This window comes from Danio aesculapii, chromosome 13, assembly GCF_903798145.1.
Source record: "Danio aesculapii chromosome 13, fDanAes4.1, whole genome shotgun sequence".
Classification (NCBI taxonomy): Eukaryota; Metazoa; Chordata; class Actinopteri; order Cypriniformes; family Danionidae; genus Danio; species Danio aesculapii.
The window spans coordinates 45,198,002-45,215,415 of NC_079447.1; the positions used below are offsets into that span (position 1 = coordinate 45,198,002).

Sequence of the window (17,414 nt, forward strand, 5' to 3'; positions counted from 1 at the left end):
AAATTGACATTAATTAAATCTTAATAATCTGTTGTCATTTCTGATATTTGGGATTTGGATTTAATGTAAGTAGAGCATTACAAACATTACAAACTAAGCTTATTAGATTCAAATAAGGTAGTGTAAAACCATTGTGAAACATCAATATCTGTGCATTGTCTATTAATAAAAAGGTTTTTACACTACTAGTACAGTATATAGTTTACCACGCTACTTTGAATATTCAATTGAGGTAAAGCTGGCTTTATATTCACACATTCAGACTTTCTTCTTAATAATATACAGTAGTTTCAGAAATCTGCAAATTCTAAATTGATAGTCGTTGGCTGCTAATATGATTTCTCTAAGTACAACATTGTTCAGTCAATTAAATAGTGCTGATGTTGTTTTGAAGTCACACTTGAATGCGATTTCAGACCCAATATTCAAAGTAGCATTGTAAACATAGGGACAGTGTCACAAGTTGACGAATATGCAAATATAAAAACAACTTCACCTCAATGAATATTCGGTCTGAATAGCATGTAAGTTTGACTTCAAAACAACATTAGCACTATTTAATTGACAGTGAACAATGGTATACTTTAATAGTTGGACATTCTAAAACGCTTAACGTGAAAAAAAAAAAAACTTAACAGGGCTTAATAAACCTAAACATCAACCATATAAAGCCAAATATCTGTAATTTTATCAACTTTACTTGTAATTAACACTAACTGTAAAACGAGTAGGCCCGAATTCCATAAATAAAGTGAAAAACATTACATGAAGTGTTTTCTCCCCATTGAAGTCCATTATAAAGAAAAAGCTTAACGTGGCTTAAATGTACCTTAACAACAAGCAGGGAAAATTTCTAATTTCTATCAAACACTGTGTTTTCTGCATAGTTGTAAGGCTTGAGACTTGATTTCTTAACATTATGCTCACCAACAGGGAAACATCGGAAGACGATTCTGGAGGAAAGTTCCCTCATGACGGGTGTTGTAAAATGGGAGAAGAAGTGATGACTCTTCAAATGCTCCCTGCAGATGCTAAATCAGAGAAAATACAGTAATATTCACTTTTTAATCAAAGTCTGTTAAGAGTAGCACTGCTCGACATTGGAAAATAACTGACTTAATATATTTTGTTTTACTTAAGTGATTTCTTTAAAAATGTCACATTTTTTTTCATGCAACATATATAGCAACAGGAGCAGAACTCCACAAGATGACTGTTATTTCAAGAGTTCACACTTAGCTGATGATTAATTATAAAGCTTGTTTGGCATGCTGTCCCGGGAGAGAGCCCTGAGCTCATAAGATCCTCGAGCCCGGGGCTCCCTCCCGTTGCAAGGCGAGAGGGGAGTTTGAGCTCAGGTAGATCTCGAGAACTCCCCCGCTGTAATAACCAATGAACAGCCAGTGATTGCTCTTGAGAGATAACCATTTACTAGGAGCATGTCTATAGTGCCGGTTTGGATTAGTCAATTAACTTATGTTGCATGTTTTTTGGACGGTGGGAGGAAACCGAGAAACCCGGGGGAAACCCACGTGAGCACGGGGAGAAAATGTAAACTCCGCTCAGAAATGAGAAATGTCTGCTGGTGTGGTAAAGCCTAGAACCAGAGACATTCTTGCTGTGAGGCAACAGTGCTAAGCACTGGGCCACCGTGTCACACATCTAGAAAAAAAGGAGGAGTAGGGGTGGATGGGGGGATTCTTCAAAACGAAGATAGTGGTGGTACGTTACCCAATGTATTTTAGTAGCTTAGGAGTTGTCTGATTGGTGCATTGAGAATTGGATAATTCAGATCCAGCCGCTAGCAATCATAAGCACGTGATCCTCTCGAAATTAGTTTATAACTAAACTTCACTTCATGATTTAACACTGATGGAATAATTTTGTAAGGGAGCGCATTTGCATAAAATCATTGGAGGACTGGAGATTTGGCAGTCTGTGAGCACGAGAGGCGGTGGACCAAGGGGAGGCAGAACACCTTTCTCCTGGCTGTGGTATAGCTAGCTCACAAACTGCCAGAATGATAGTATCCCCAGCATTCCCAACTCCCAGGCCTGATAGGGGTTGTTGAGTCCAGTGTTGAAGGCCTCCTTCAAGGTCATAAATTCAAGCCCCTCTGCTGCGTAGACAAACTGGTAGGCAAACTCCTTGATTGAAGATTCCCCTTGACAAGGTCTAAGTAGTTTGCCCAAACGCTACTGCTGGCATGCAGAGGGGCGAGAACTGGGAGATGGGAAAAGGAAGATACCCATTTGGCTGCTGAGTCCTGTTGGCCAATTTGTACAGTCACAGTTGTAGGTGGGGAAAGGACGAGGACTCAAATGCAGAACTAAAATGTGTATTTATTAAATAATAAAAGGAGGGTAAGACAACTACAGGTGTCAAAACAAAAAGAACACTAAACAGGTTGATCAACTACAGTAACTACGATAAACATTACACAACACAAAACTACACAATACTAAACTACACTACACAAAACTACACTAAACTACACTCCACAAAACTACACAACACTATACTACACTACACAAACTACACTACACAAAACTAAACTACACAAAACTACACTACACAAAACTACACAACACTAAACTACAATAAACTGCAGTACACTAAACTACACAAAACCACACAACACTAAACTACACTACAATAAACTACACTACACAAAACTACACTAAACTACACAAAACTACACTACACTAAACTACACAAAACTACACTACACAAAACTACACAACACTAAACTACAATAAACTACAGTACACTAAACTACACTACACAAAACCACACTACACAAAACAACACTACACTAAACTACACTACAGTAAACTACACTACAGTAAACTACATTACACAAAACAACACAACACTAAACTACACTACAGTAAACTACACTACAGTAAACTACATTGCACAAAACTACACAACACAAAAATACACTACACAAAACTACACAACACTAAACTACACTACACAAAACTACACTACACAAAACTACACAACACTAAACTACACTACACAAAACTACACTACACAAAACTAAACTACACTAAACTACACTACAATAAACTACACTACACAAAACTACACAACACTAAACTACACTACACAAAACTACACTACACAAAACTACACAACACTAAACTACACTACAATAAACTACACTACACAAAACTACACTACACTAAACTACACTACACTACACAAAACTACACTAAACTACACTACACAAAACTACACTAAACTACACTACACAAAACTACACAACACTAAACTACACTAAACTACTGTACACTAAACTACACTACACAAAACTACACAACAATAAACTACACTTCAATAAACTACACTACACAAAACTACACTACACTACACAAAACTACACAACAATAAACTACACTTCAATAAACTACACTACACAAAACTACACTACACTACACAAAACTACACAAAAATAAACTACACTTCAATAAACTACACTACACAAAACTACACTACAGTAAACTACACTACAGTAAACTACACTACACTAAACTACACAAACCTACACTACACTAAACTGCACAAAACTACACTAAACTACACTACACAACACTAAACTACACAAAACCACTAAACTACACAACACTAAACTACACTAAACAAAACCACAAAACTAAACTACACAAAACTAAACTACACTAAACTACACAAAACCACAAAACTACACTAAACTACACTACACAAAACTACACAACACTAAAATACACTACACTAAACTACACAACACCAAACTACACTAAACTACCTTAAACTACACAATACTAAACTACACTACACAAAACTACACTCCACAAAGCTACACAACACTAAACTACACTACACAAACTACACTACACAACACTAATCTACAATACACAAAACTACACTAAACTACACAAAACTACACTAAACTACACTACACAACACTAAACTACACTAAACTACACAAAACCACTAAACTACACAACACTAAACTACACTAAACAAAACCACAAAACTAAACTACACAAAACTAAACTACACTAAACTACACTACACAAACTACACTACACAACACTAAACTACACTACACAAAACTACACTACACTAAACTACATTAAACTACACTAAACTACACTACACAACACTAAACTACACTAAACTACACAAAACCACTAAACTACACAACACTAAACTACACTAAACAAAACCACAAAACTAAACTACACAAAACTAAACTACACTAAACTACACTACACAAACTACACTACACAACACTAAACTACACTACACAAAACTACACTACACTAAACTACATTAAACTACACTAAACTACACTACACTAAACTACACTAAACTACACAAAACCACTAAACTACACAACACTAAACTACACTAAACAAAACCACAAAACTAAACTACACAAAACGAAACTACACTAAACTACACAAAACCACAAAACTACACAAACTACACTAAACTACACAAAACTACACAAAACTAAACTACACTACACTAAACTACACAAAACTACACTACACTAAACTACACAACACAAAACTACACTACACAAAACTACACTACCCTAAACTACAGTACTCCACATTAAACTAAACTAGAGTACACAAAAAATGAGAATTGCTTTATTCCTGCTGAATATCAGCAAGTTTCTCCTTTAGCTTGTGCATGGCAGCCGGATAAAGATGACTTAAAGATTCCAAAGAAGTTTTGGAGAGAACAGCGACATCCACATAGTTAGCGGCGATGGCGGTGTCATGGCGGGTGTGTTCTATTACAATGCGGTCACCAAAAGCTGCTCCGCGAGACAGCCGCTGATAGACCTCATGACCTCTGGTGTCCAGGCACAGATTAACTTTGCCAATCAAAAGGAAGTAGATTTCAGTGCCGCTGTCTCCCTTTCTGTAAATGCATTCTCCTTAAAAAACAAAACAAAAGGAATCAATAAGCAACACTGTGTTTTCAGAAGAGTTGTAAGGCTTGATACGTGATTTCTTAACATTATGCTCACCAACAGGGAAACATCGGAAGGTGATTCTCACGGACAGTTCCCTCATAACGGGAATAGTAAAATGGGAGAAGAAGTGATGACTCTTCAAATGCTCCCCACAGATACTAAATCAGAGAAAATACAGTAATATTCACTTTTTAATCAAAGTCTGTTAAGAGTAGGACTGCACGATGTTGGAAAATAACTGATATTGTTTTTACTTAAGGCTGCATGGTGGCCCAGTGGCTAGCACGTTCGCCTCACAGCAAGAAGGTTGCTGATTCGAGGCTCAGCTGGGTCAGTTGACGTTTCTGTGTGGAGTTTGCATGTTCTCCCTGTGTTTGCGTGGGTTTCCTCCGGGTGCTTCGGTTTCCCCCACAAGTCCAAAGACATGTGGTGTAGGTGACTTGGGTAAGCTAAAATTGTCCGTGGTGTATGTGTGTGAATGAGTGTGTATGAATGTTTCCAAGTGATGGGTTGAAGCTGGAAGGGCATCCGCTGCGTACAATATATGCTAGATCAGTTGGTGGTTCATTCCGCTGTGGTACAAAAGGGACTAAGCCAAAAAGAAAATTAATGAATGAATGTTTCTACTTAAGTGATTTTTTAAAAAATGTCTTGTTTTTTCTGCAACATATATAACGATATGAGCAGAATTCCACAAGATGACTGTTATTTCACGATATAACACTGATCATTTTATAGGGGAGGGCATTTGCATAAAATATTCAAAACTACCCAAAAATATGTATTCATTCATTTTCCTTTGGCTTAGTGTCTATTTCAGAGGTCGCCACAGCGGAATGAACCACCAACTATTCCAGCATATGCTTTATGCAGTGGATGCCCTTCCAGTCGCAACCCAGTACTGGGAAACACCCATACACTCTCAACATTCACATACATACTCATAGACTACGGCCAATTTAGTTTACTCAATTCACCTATAGCACATGTGTTTGGACTGAGGAGGAAATCGTAGCATCCGGAGCAAACCCACGCCAACACGGCAAGAACATGCAAACTCCACACAGAAATGCCAACTGGTCCAGCCGGGACTTGAATCAGTTACCTTTTTGCTGTGAGGCAACAGTGCTAACCACTTAGCCACTGTGATTGGACGGGTCCTGGCCCGATTGGGCAGCTTTACGTGGACATAGGAAAATTAAGACCTGTTTAAAATTATTTACCTACAATACAATATTTCAGTAAATTTAAGACTTTTTAGGGACTAAAATTTTAGTTTTGCAATTTCAGACATTTTAAGACATCCCTACTCGCACATCCATTGCAAAATACTGGTGAATTCTGACATTATTAACAAGATATAAAATAAAAGGTGCTTGTAATTGTAAATGTTTTAGAACATCCAATTGAGTTGCCATTGGGAGAAATGGCTAGGAGTAACAAACGGTAGAGAACATTCATGACTAGTGAACATGTTCATGACTATACATAAAAAGAAGAAGAATATAATAATAAAATATCAATTTGCAACATCAAACAGAAGAACAAACAGTTTTTAACGTCTAAAAATCAATAGAAGTGAAAGAGACAGGAAGTCAAACAGTTTTTAACGTCTAAAAATCAATGCAAGAGAATGAGACAGGAAGTCAAACTGTTTTTTAACGTCTAAAAATCAATGCAAGAGAATGAGACAGGAAGTCAAACTGTTTTTAACATCTAAAAATCAATGCAAGAGAATGAGACAGGAAGTCAAACTGTTTTTAACATCTAAAAATCAATAGAAGTGAATGAGACAGGAAGTCAAGTCCTAGATTCTAATGGTTATGCCTGCTCGTACTTTAAGAATGCATTCAAAACCTCAAGAAAACAGCCCAAAAACCAAGGTAGGCTTGTTTACCTCATCAAAACGTCCATTTTCAAACAGCGCGGGACACCTCTGAACAATTCCTCGGTGCAAATCCCCTTGTTGCGGTTCCACTGATAGTTGTAAAAATGTGACACACGACTTTGTAATTGGCGTGGGATTCCTTCATGCTTCATGTACTCCAGAATGGTCTAGGAATAACAAGATCAGTCAATCATTACTAGAGTAAAAGTACACACTTAAAAGTAGTTCTGAAAGATGCGGGGCTTACAATTACCTGCAGTTTCGCCTCAAAGGCTACTTGTAGTGTGTTCTTGTTGGTTTGAGTAGCAATGAGAAGTCCCATTTTGTAAATCACTTGTATTTTGGACAGAATCATTATGACAGTACACGCCGTCACTTCTCCGAGGTTTAGAGACAATATATCACCGAAGCCGACTGTAGTGTATATCTGTACTATCCAATAAACAGCATATCTGTACATTTCAGTGAAGTCAGTGATCTCTGGAAAAGAATTTCAAAAGGGTTACTGAAATTACCATCATGACTGTAACAGTATGGAGACACAATTTACTGCAGACTCTTAAAACTCATCCTCAGGTCATTCTAAACCCATGAAAAACATTCATCTTTTGAAAGAAATATGAGAGATTTTTGTCCATCCAGTAAAAATCTATTCACTCAAGATTCTGCTGCTTCAAGACATTCATAAACAGATCAAAATATAAACCCTTAAGTGTTGAAGAGAGTGTTGAGGAGACACAATCACTATACCATCAACAGATTGAACTCTTTCATTTAGGCCCAGTTTACACTGTCAGGCCTAGATGCCCAATTCCGATTTGTTATATCTATATCTATATCTATAACCTATATCTGATTTCTGATTTTTGCATGTCCGTTTACATGTTCTTTTAAAAGTGATCGATATCCGATTCAGGTGTTTACGCTTGGTATTCAATTTACGACGTCGCGCATGCGTAAAGGCGGGTTCTTACATCGGTGCCACACTAGCCACAATGGAAGAAATTGTCTTGATTTTAGCTCTGCGAAAGATGCAAAGTTTGCCCAACTTTAAAATTATTTTGAGGTGGAGGAGAAAAAGGGACTTCATTGCAGCTTGCGCCTGGGGCATATATATGTGTCCTCCACCCTTTAGAGGAATTTGTGGGTACGAGAGAGGTCTCAGGTCTGGTGGGAGCAAATTGTGGCGACTGACCACTTTCCTCCTCCCTGTTTCCTCTGTTGTTGTTTACCACATCAGCGTCTCCACACACGCTCTTCCTTCTACGTCACCAAACAGCTGAGAAGTACCAAATTTTTGCAAGTTTAATGACGTACAAAATGGAATGCCTCTATACATTTGATCTGCCTGTTTACATGAAAGTCACATTGTCATATATCCAATTCATCAGATTTTTTCCACTTATGAAGGAGGCCTTAATATCCGAATGCATACGCTTTTTTTTTCATGTTTACACGGTCATAGAACAGATCCAATCTGTCACATATGACCAAAAAATCGGAATTGGGTCACATTTACTGTCAGTGTAAACGAGGGATATAAACACTGATAAGCATAAAAGGTTTACTACATTCACATTGTTGCTGTAACTCTTTGAAAAACTGTACAAAAGCACACACATCCCTCTTAACTGGGTGCTCAGCCAAAAAACGCAAAAGGTGCAAATTATATATTCAACAAATTCGGCAAAACCAAAGCTCCAAAAATGCAAAATGAATTAAAGTTATTAAACCATTTTAATTCCTCATGCTTTGACTCCAAAAAAATTTGTTTTTTCTCCCCTCACCTATTTCAGCAATCCAAGACATGACTCCATAAATCTCAACGAAAGAAACGCAAAGCATCGCTGCACAGTGGATAAAGAGGACAGAGTGGACAAAGAACTTGATCATCCTGATGCACAGAAGACTGAAATCACAAACAAAAAGACACATTTTACATTGTTCTGCAAATGAACACCTCAGTTCTTGAAATACATACGAGCAATTCCATGCAAATGCCAACCAAAGTTTTCACCAAAATAGAGAAACCGTTTCTACATTTTTTGTGTAAGCAAGTATTTTCCAGTACTTTAAAAATACTCAAAAATGTATCTGTCAGTGTTTTCAAACTATTATATTTGATTTCAAGAGTTCACACTTAGCTGATAATCAATAAAGCGTATTTGGCATGCTGTCCCGGGAGAGAGCCCTGAGCTCGTGATATCCTCGAGCCCGGGGCTCCCTCCCGTTAGAAGGGCGAGAGCGGAGTTCGAGCTCAGGTAGGTCTCGAGGACTCCCCTGCTTGTCGCCGCATGAGAAGTGTAAACTAGTGTTGTTTTCGGTGATAATTTGGTTTAGTTAATTGGCTATAGTTTATGTTTTTGGACGATGGGAGGAAACCGGGGGACCCGGGGGAAACCCACGTGAACACAGGGAGAACATGTAAACTCCACACAGAAACACCAACCAGCCCGATAGGAGGTTGGACCAGCGGTGTTCTTGCTGTGAGGCAACAGTGCTAGCCACTGGGCCACCGTGTCGCCCTATCGGAAAAAGGGGGAGGAAGTAGGGGTGGAAGGGGGGGAAGCTTCAGACGAAGATAACTGGAGTGAAAAACTCTGGTGGTTTATAATGCCTCCATAATCATCTACTGGGTCAGATTACGGAGCTAATGAAGAGCCAGCCGTGTTGATCATAAGCACGTGATCCTCTCGAAATTAGTTTATAAATAAACCACACTTAGCAAAGTCACACAAGTGGCAATGTCACATCTGTCACATCCATAACGGAAAAGTGTCACATCCATAACAAAGCTTTTCCTTCATAAATGCAAAAATGTCAAATAAAATCAAATCAATCATGTTTGTTCTATAGAGAGCTAATACTTATTCTTTAGATTGTCATTATTTATTTTGGGTTGTGCAGTTTAATTTACAGAATCTCTACACGTTAGGTTGTATACTGAAACTCATTCATTCATTTTCTTTTCAGCTTAGTCCCTTTTTTAATCTGGGGTCGCCACACTGGAATGAACCGCCAACTTATCCAGTATATGTTTTACGCAGTGGATGCCCTTCCAGCTGCAACCCATCTCTGGGAAACATCCACACATTCATTCACACTTATACACTACGGACAATTTTAGCTTACCCAAGTCACCTGTACCACATGTCTTTGGATTGTGGGGGAAAGCGGAGCACCTGGAGAAAACCCACGCGAACGCGGGGAGAACATGCAAACTTCACACAGAAATGCCAACTGATTTAGCCGAGGCTCAAACAAGCGACCTTCTTGCTGTGAGGCAACAGCACTACCTACTGCGCCACCGCGTCGCCTTTTTTTCCTCATTTAAAATATTTTTTTTTACAGATGGATATTTTTCTGCTCCTGTAACTCTGTGGTTGGTTGTTTTGGAAAATATAAACAGATGTTTCCATTTAATGTTAACATATACTTTCTATGTGAATTTACCTTTTGAGTTTTACTTCAAATGTCACATCAATAACGTTGGAATTGCTCATACACATTTTCAGTAAATGTAAGTAACATTCGATTTAAATGAAGTTAATTACAGCACTAAAAGACATACTTAGATGTGATTGATTGCTCTTCCTTCCACATAAACACTAAAAGTGAAATTATCCGTGGCAGGTGAGCAATACGGGCATAGATGACCATAACGGGCAGGAATAAGGGAGAATCCATTTCCACCAGACGAACAATTAGTAGTCCAAACGGAAATGCACAGGCCATGTCAAAGACAAATCCGAATTTTCTTGTCAGGTAGCTACGGGATGTTGATTTGTAGTCTGAAGCAAATGCTCTGTGGTCATCATAAGTAGAAATGTGGAACTTCAGGAAGATCTGAAAGAATATATCAGCATGGTATTGAATAGGCAGAATAATGCATCGGCCTAGCCCTAAAGTGCGGGAGTACCCCTGAGTTGCATGTAAATCAGTGAAATTCTTTAGCTTACCTCAAACATCTGAAAGACTTGAATGCACGTTGTAAGTAAGAGCAAATACATATTTACGTTATGCACAGAAGACTGCAGAGAAAGAGAGACAACAGAAAGCCAGCGATTAATGTATAACATGTTTAAAATAAACACCAATTCAAAGATTGAGTGAATAAAGCTCCCTCGGTTAATGTAAACCAAGAGGATGTATTTCCAATCGAAATTCACTCCATTATAACAAACTCAGTTGCCCTAAAAGTGTTTTGAGCACTTCAAGGGTTAGTTCATCCAAAAAAATTAATTCTGTAATCATATCTTCAGTGTTCAACGTAAGACAAAAACGTTTTTGCTGAGTTATCCTTTTAAAATACAGTTGAAAATGTGTGACTTATAATAACTAGAAAAACTGCTGAAATGCACAAGAGATGGATACACACCATTAATGTTATTGCCCAGAAGAGAACTGTGAAGAGTATACAGGCTGTGTACTGATAGACCACTCGAAAACTGTTGTCTGCGTCCATGGTTCTGTTGTTCGCCATTCTGATGAAGTTGAAAATCTTCAGCAAGAACCATATGAGCAATGGTGAGACTCTTGTCCATAATCTAACATGCAAAGGCTGTAAACGGAGTATAGCTCTCTCCTCGTTCTCAGCCATGTGATCCCTGTAGAGCTGTTCCCCTGTAGGAAAGTGAATGATTATCAATAAAAATGCAACCAAGAAAAAGGTGGCGGATGTACAGAGACTGTTCACCTGTTGTGTAAACAGTATAGTGTACTAGCCTCCCTGAGTTATTAGCCCCCCTGTTTATTTTTTACCCCAATTTCTGTTTAACAGAGAGATTTTTTAAACACATCTCCCCTAGAGTTAAACAGTTTCTCATTTTTGTCTTCATGTCTGCAGAAGCACTTATAGCTTAGCTTAGCAATTAGCATAGATCATTGAATTGAATTCGACAATTAGCATCTCGCTTAAAAATGAACAAAGATTTCCACTATTTTTCTTATTAAAAGCTTATTAAACATTTGACACTTCTTGGGGGGGAGGTTTTAAGACACTTTTCAGAGTGCTCAATCCCTGTGCTCTCTGTGCCAAACGCTATTTAGTCCCTAGCCTTGTTCTTATGTTTTCAATGTATTATTATTATTATTTTAAAGTACTTGCTGCATTTAGCTGCTCAAAGCTTTGAACCAAATGAACCAAAATTATTCACTGGTTTGAAGCACTCATAACTGGGCAATGCTAGTCAAAACTTGCTCTCTAGAAATGTATATAGGGGTACGCAATCAGAAAGAGCCTGGGTTGATCTTAAAAAGATGAAAACTATTTTAGTAAAGGTCATGTTGTGTGCCTGATCTTGCTTGAATTAAATGCAGTAGTTTAACATCAAAAAGGACTTCAAGCTGCTTACATCCAGCTCGACGGAAAGTTGTTGGTGCCGAGTCAGGTCTTGCAGGTGTGTTGATCTGATAATCTTCATGCAACAGATCTTTTATCTCATCTGCGGAGCTTTGCATTTGCTCGTGAATGTGGGGGTAATATTTCAAGATTTCATGAAGGCTTTTCTGTGACAGCACATACATCTCACAGTTGGTTGCAGCCCTGAAAGAGAAATTGGAAATGAATAAACCACACAAACAAGCATATTTAGCATTGTCTTAAACCTAGTGTGTCACCAGCCAATTCACAATTAGTAAGAGAGAGTTGAGAGAGTGAGAGGTTTAGTGCACACAAATGCTTGTTCTTAAAACATTGGGTCACAGTTTACAATAAGGTTCTATTAGTTAATGTTAGTTGATGCATTTCCTAACATGAACTAATAATGAACAACGCTTATACAGCATTTATGCATTATTAAAATCCAAATTCATGCTTGCTGACATTAGTTAATGCACTGTGAACTAACCATGAACAACGTTTCTATTAGCTACCATTAATACAGTACAATACATTACAGTAGTAAATGTAGTGTTTGTTCATGTGAGTAAACACATTAACTAACAGTGACTATTATGGCTCGTTTCCACTCACTGGTACGGTATGGTTCGGGTCGGTACGGGTCCCCTTTATCAGGCTTGCGTTTCCACTACCAAGTGTACCCTTTTGGTGGGCGTGGTGTATGACAGAAAGTTTCAGTCGACGTCATTCTCGCTCGAGGAAATGTCTCCAATAAAGCTGTACGGGTCGCTCACATATCATATGAGAAGCACTTCTCAAAACAGATGCTTTACACACATAAATACTTGTGTAGACATGTTTATTACTAACTTTTCTATGAACATGTGTTGATTATAACTGCAGATCAATGACAGTGCAAAATAGCCTACTGTAATGTCTGTAATTATATTAAATAAATAAACAAATGAACATATATAAACATACAGCCCCTTACAGTCTCCGATATGTTACCAAATACAGAAGAACTACACACAGCAGACATTTCATCCGTATTTAGGTTCAAAAACAACACAAAATACAGCCCACAGTCAGTGAAAACCTCTTATCTGTGTCTGTAATCTTCAGCAGCACATGTAGCCTCTGTTAGAGAGTAATTCCATCATTCCCAGTTCATATTAGTCTAAAAGTGAAGATAATAGTTATACATGGCATTTTGTTCATGTTTGCTGAAAAATAATGTGCTCCTTTTTTTCCAGCTTCTCCTTTGCTTTTTCGCGCTTCACTCTCGCGTTTGTCAGTGTCTGACAGGATCGGGTTATCATCATCAGCTCAAGAAGTTTGTTATTTCAGATATAGACGCGCCGCGAACTCAAGGAAGAAAGCGAAACTGCTCGCACTTCAGACTGCCTCGTAAAAAACTGTGAGGCACAGGGTAGATTCTGCTCTACTCCATGATTTTGTGGCTGTTCATCAAGACGACGACAAGGTTTGTTTGAGCCCAGATCGACCATGGCTCGTTATTATATCTATATATAATTCCACTGTAATCTCTCACTGTGTATTTTAAACATGGCAGGTTTTTTGTTTTCATTCTGGCTTGTTGCGGAAGCGAATGACGTATCTCTGTAAACCAATAGCGTTTAGCTGCGTGTCTAGCTCCGCCTTTTGGTACCCTTTCTCGTGTTTGGTACCCTTTCGAAAGGGTGCCGAAAAAGTGGTACGGTACGGTACGGTTCGGTACGCCTTTTGACAGTGGAAACAGCCATAAAAGCGTACCAAACCGAACCGTACCGTACCACTCAGTGGAAACGGACCATTACAAACTTATTGTAAAGGTTTCACAAAAATTGTTCTAAAATTCAGTTTATTTAATACCGATAATTTAAAAAGTATTTTTTTAACTGCTTGAGTTCTTTAACTGTTAAATTGATATTCTTTTTTTCCAATGTGTCTCAAAGTGCTTTTGCCTGTATTTCTGTGCTTTTAGGTGTTCTTGCTTATCAACAAATTCCTTGTGAAAATTGTTTCAGAGTTCCAGAGTTTGTTGTGGATTTCAAGCCAGCAACGCTTAAAGAGCCCCTATTATACATTAAAAAGGGTCATATGCATGCAAGGTCAAAAAAACACTTTCATTGTCTTATAATATGCATTTATTTTTACCTAATTATCGCAGTGACTCCCATATGATTTGTTCAGCAATTCATTCGTTCCCAAACTCCTCCTTAGCACAAAGCTATTCTGCACTGATTGGACCAGTGACAGCCTGTTGTGATTTGTCGACAGCATTTAGCGCGAGACAGAGTGAAATGCCCACCATGGCTTATCAACAATATTGAAGGAGTCAGAGTGCAGAGTATATGTGTAAGCATACCTGACAACAATCCTGTTTTTCCCGGGAGTCTCCCGTATTTCAGACCCATCTCCTGCCACCCTCCCGTTTTGTTATTTATCCCGGAAAACTCCCGTATTTTAAATACATAATTTGCAAGCTAGAGAAAACAAGGAGGCAACTATTTTAGTCGCACTTACTTATACTTGTGAAATGGAGGAAGAAACTGATCCATGTACTGATAAAGTTCTTGCCGAGCTCTAAGTAAGTTTCATACATCAGTAGTCTTTTCTGATCCTTCCTTTAACAAATGCCCGACGAATCCCTTGTTGTAAGTGTGTAGATTGCTGAAGCACTCGTCAGAAAAATGACGGGAACAGCACAAGGCTGGGGCTATAATGCTGAGGTATTTTTGCAAAAATAAACCTCAACCACTGATTCTTCACAGTTTCATCTTTGGGTAGGGAAAATAACAATAACTTTTCCCTCACACTTCCAGTAATATCCAGCTAAGCACAGCGTCTTCGCCACATGATTCAACCGGGATCTGCTACAGTGTTTGTGGGTGGGGCCGCAGGTTTCAATTTTCCCGAGTTTGCACACGCAACAATTGGATGGGGCTTAAGTTTCGTATCGATGTCACGCCGAAACGGCTAAAGACTCATTATCAAGACGATTCATTTGAAGCACTATGAGTCTTTGACTTTTTAGAAATGAATCAATAGTTTTAAACACTGTGTACTTTCAGATTTAAGCCTTTAGCTGGATATTTTACTTTACTTAGATCTGTTACACACTTCATGGAAGGGCATTTAAAAAAAACCATAATAGGGGCTCTTTAAATGTATTAACAACATCTGAGTTATATTATGAGTTATGGCTGTACTAGGTGATAAACAGTTACTTCTATTATTTACAGTATCATGCCAATATCTATCTAACTCCCCAAAATTCATTATACATACCTCATTACATACATGACGTATCATTAAAAAATGCTTACCTTATTGTTGCAGCTCTTGGTTCATGAAACAGCAAACTTCTCTCCCCAAAGTATTGTCCAGCACTTAGTTTGAACAAAACTTTGGATTCGTTGTTTGACAGAACCTCCACTTCTCCCTTCTCGACGAAATACACCTAGAAAATAAAGTGTAATTAAATTTTAAATAGCAATACAAAACATTACATTTATAAGAAACATGTTCTATTGACCTTTCAAACCTATATGTACATTCAGTATTTAAAAAATAAATAAATAAAAATATTTAATTTGTTATATTTGTTATGCATATTGTTTCCAAGTCCTGAATGTATTAAAGTCACTTTAAAGCAAGTCATTTCTCTTAGGCATTCTGCTGAAATGGGGAAACATCAAATTCTCCAAAAGTGTTTGCACAGCTTACGATTCAATTTCATATTTGGAACCGCCAATAAAGTTAAACATCCACTTATTCCATACATTTCTAAATGTCAAAATCACACAAAATCTGGCTTTTTTTTTCCAGGTCACCCAATCTAGTGAGCATTATGCACTTGAAGTGAAAAGAGATCACAACAGCAACCTGTTTAAATGTTACACATTATCATCCTCTGATTAATGCCTCCTCCAATCATGCTGGGGTGTGTTTCCCAAACAATGACGTAACTCGCGGCTGAACTATCATACTATGATGCAACGTTTGGGAAAAGAACGATGTAGTGATCAGTGTTTCCCAAAGCACGTATTTCTCTGTCGCAGATCCGTCGTTTGAACCACGTTAGTTATAACCTAAAACGCCCATAATGATGCTCTAAATAGGGTGGAGTAACAAATTCTTTAGAGAAGAACTCCATAATTTCTTTGTGCAAATTGTATTGTTTTACACAGACACGCATTTAAAATAAAATCATATATTAGTTTTGGTAAAAGCATGGACTCGTTTACCATATTAATTGAAATATATGTAAATGGCACATATAGGGCCTGTGTTTCCTTTACAAATATTATTGAGAACATTATATATTCTGTTCTAAAACAAAATCACTACAAAAGCAAACACGTATTCTAATCTCATATACAGTTGAAGTCAGAATTATTAGCCCCCCTGTTTATTTTTTCCCCCAATTTCTGTTTAACAGAGAGATTTTTTGAACACTTTTTTTAAACATAATAGTTTTAATAACTCATCTCTAATAACTGATTTATTTTATCTTTGCCATGATGACAGTAAATAATATTTGACTAGATTTTTTAAGACACTTTTATACAGCTTAAAGCGACATTTAAAGGCTTAACTAGGTTAATTAGGTTAACTTGGCAGGTTAGGGTAATTAGACAAATTCTTGTTCAACGATGGTTTGTTCTGTAGAGTATTGGAAAAAAATAGCTTAAAGAGGCTAATAATTTTGACCTTAAAATGGATTTTAAAAAATTAAAAACTGCTTTTATTTTAGCAGAAATAAAACAAATAAGACTTTCTCCAAAAGAAAAAAATATTATCATACTGTAAAAATTTCCTTGCTCTGGTAAACATAATTTGGGGAGCTAATAAAACTGACTTCAACTGTATAAATCATATAAAAATACATAACAAGGCTATTTATTAAAAAATTTAATTGAATATTATTTATTAGGAAATGGATAAAATCACACTTTAACAGTAATATTAATAATATTAATGATTATGATTATTATTTAGAAGGATATTGTTTATTTATTTTTTGAAAAGTCTACTTTTACAATTTGACACATGAAATCCACTGCAGAAATGTTCTAACCAACAGGCCCATGTCATATACAGTACAGGTACATTTCTTAATAAATAACCTATACTAAACTATAAATTAAAAGCATTAACGTATGATATGTTTTTTTTTTATTTCACAAGCTTTGAAG

General features: G+C 37.3%; 1 protein-coding gene across 1 annotated transcript in view; it reads right to left on the minus strand.

The window, feature by feature from the left end:
• Positions 1-4,649: 4,649 nt before the first annotated feature.
• The window catches only part of LOC130239988 (uncharacterized), a 45,248-nt gene continuing 32,483 nt past the window's right edge, over positions 4,650-17,414 (minus strand). The window contains exons 33-42 of the mRNA XM_056471395.1: positions 15,543-15,676; positions 12,224-12,414; positions 11,248-11,492; positions 10,829-10,900; positions 10,441-10,715; positions 8,657-8,778; positions 7,123-7,349; positions 6,879-7,036; positions 5,036-5,139; positions 4,650-4,942 (exon numbers count right to left, since the gene is read on the minus strand). Coding sequence (XP_056327370.1) covers positions 4,650-4,942; positions 5,036-5,139; positions 6,879-7,036; positions 7,123-7,349; positions 8,657-8,778; positions 10,441-10,715; positions 10,829-10,900; positions 11,248-11,492; positions 12,224-12,414; positions 15,543-15,676 — 1,821 coding nt within the window. The remainder of the gene's footprint in view (positions 4,943-5,035; positions 5,140-6,878; positions 7,037-7,122; positions 7,350-8,656; positions 8,779-10,440; positions 10,716-10,828; positions 10,901-11,247; positions 11,493-12,223; positions 12,415-15,542; positions 15,677-17,414) is intronic.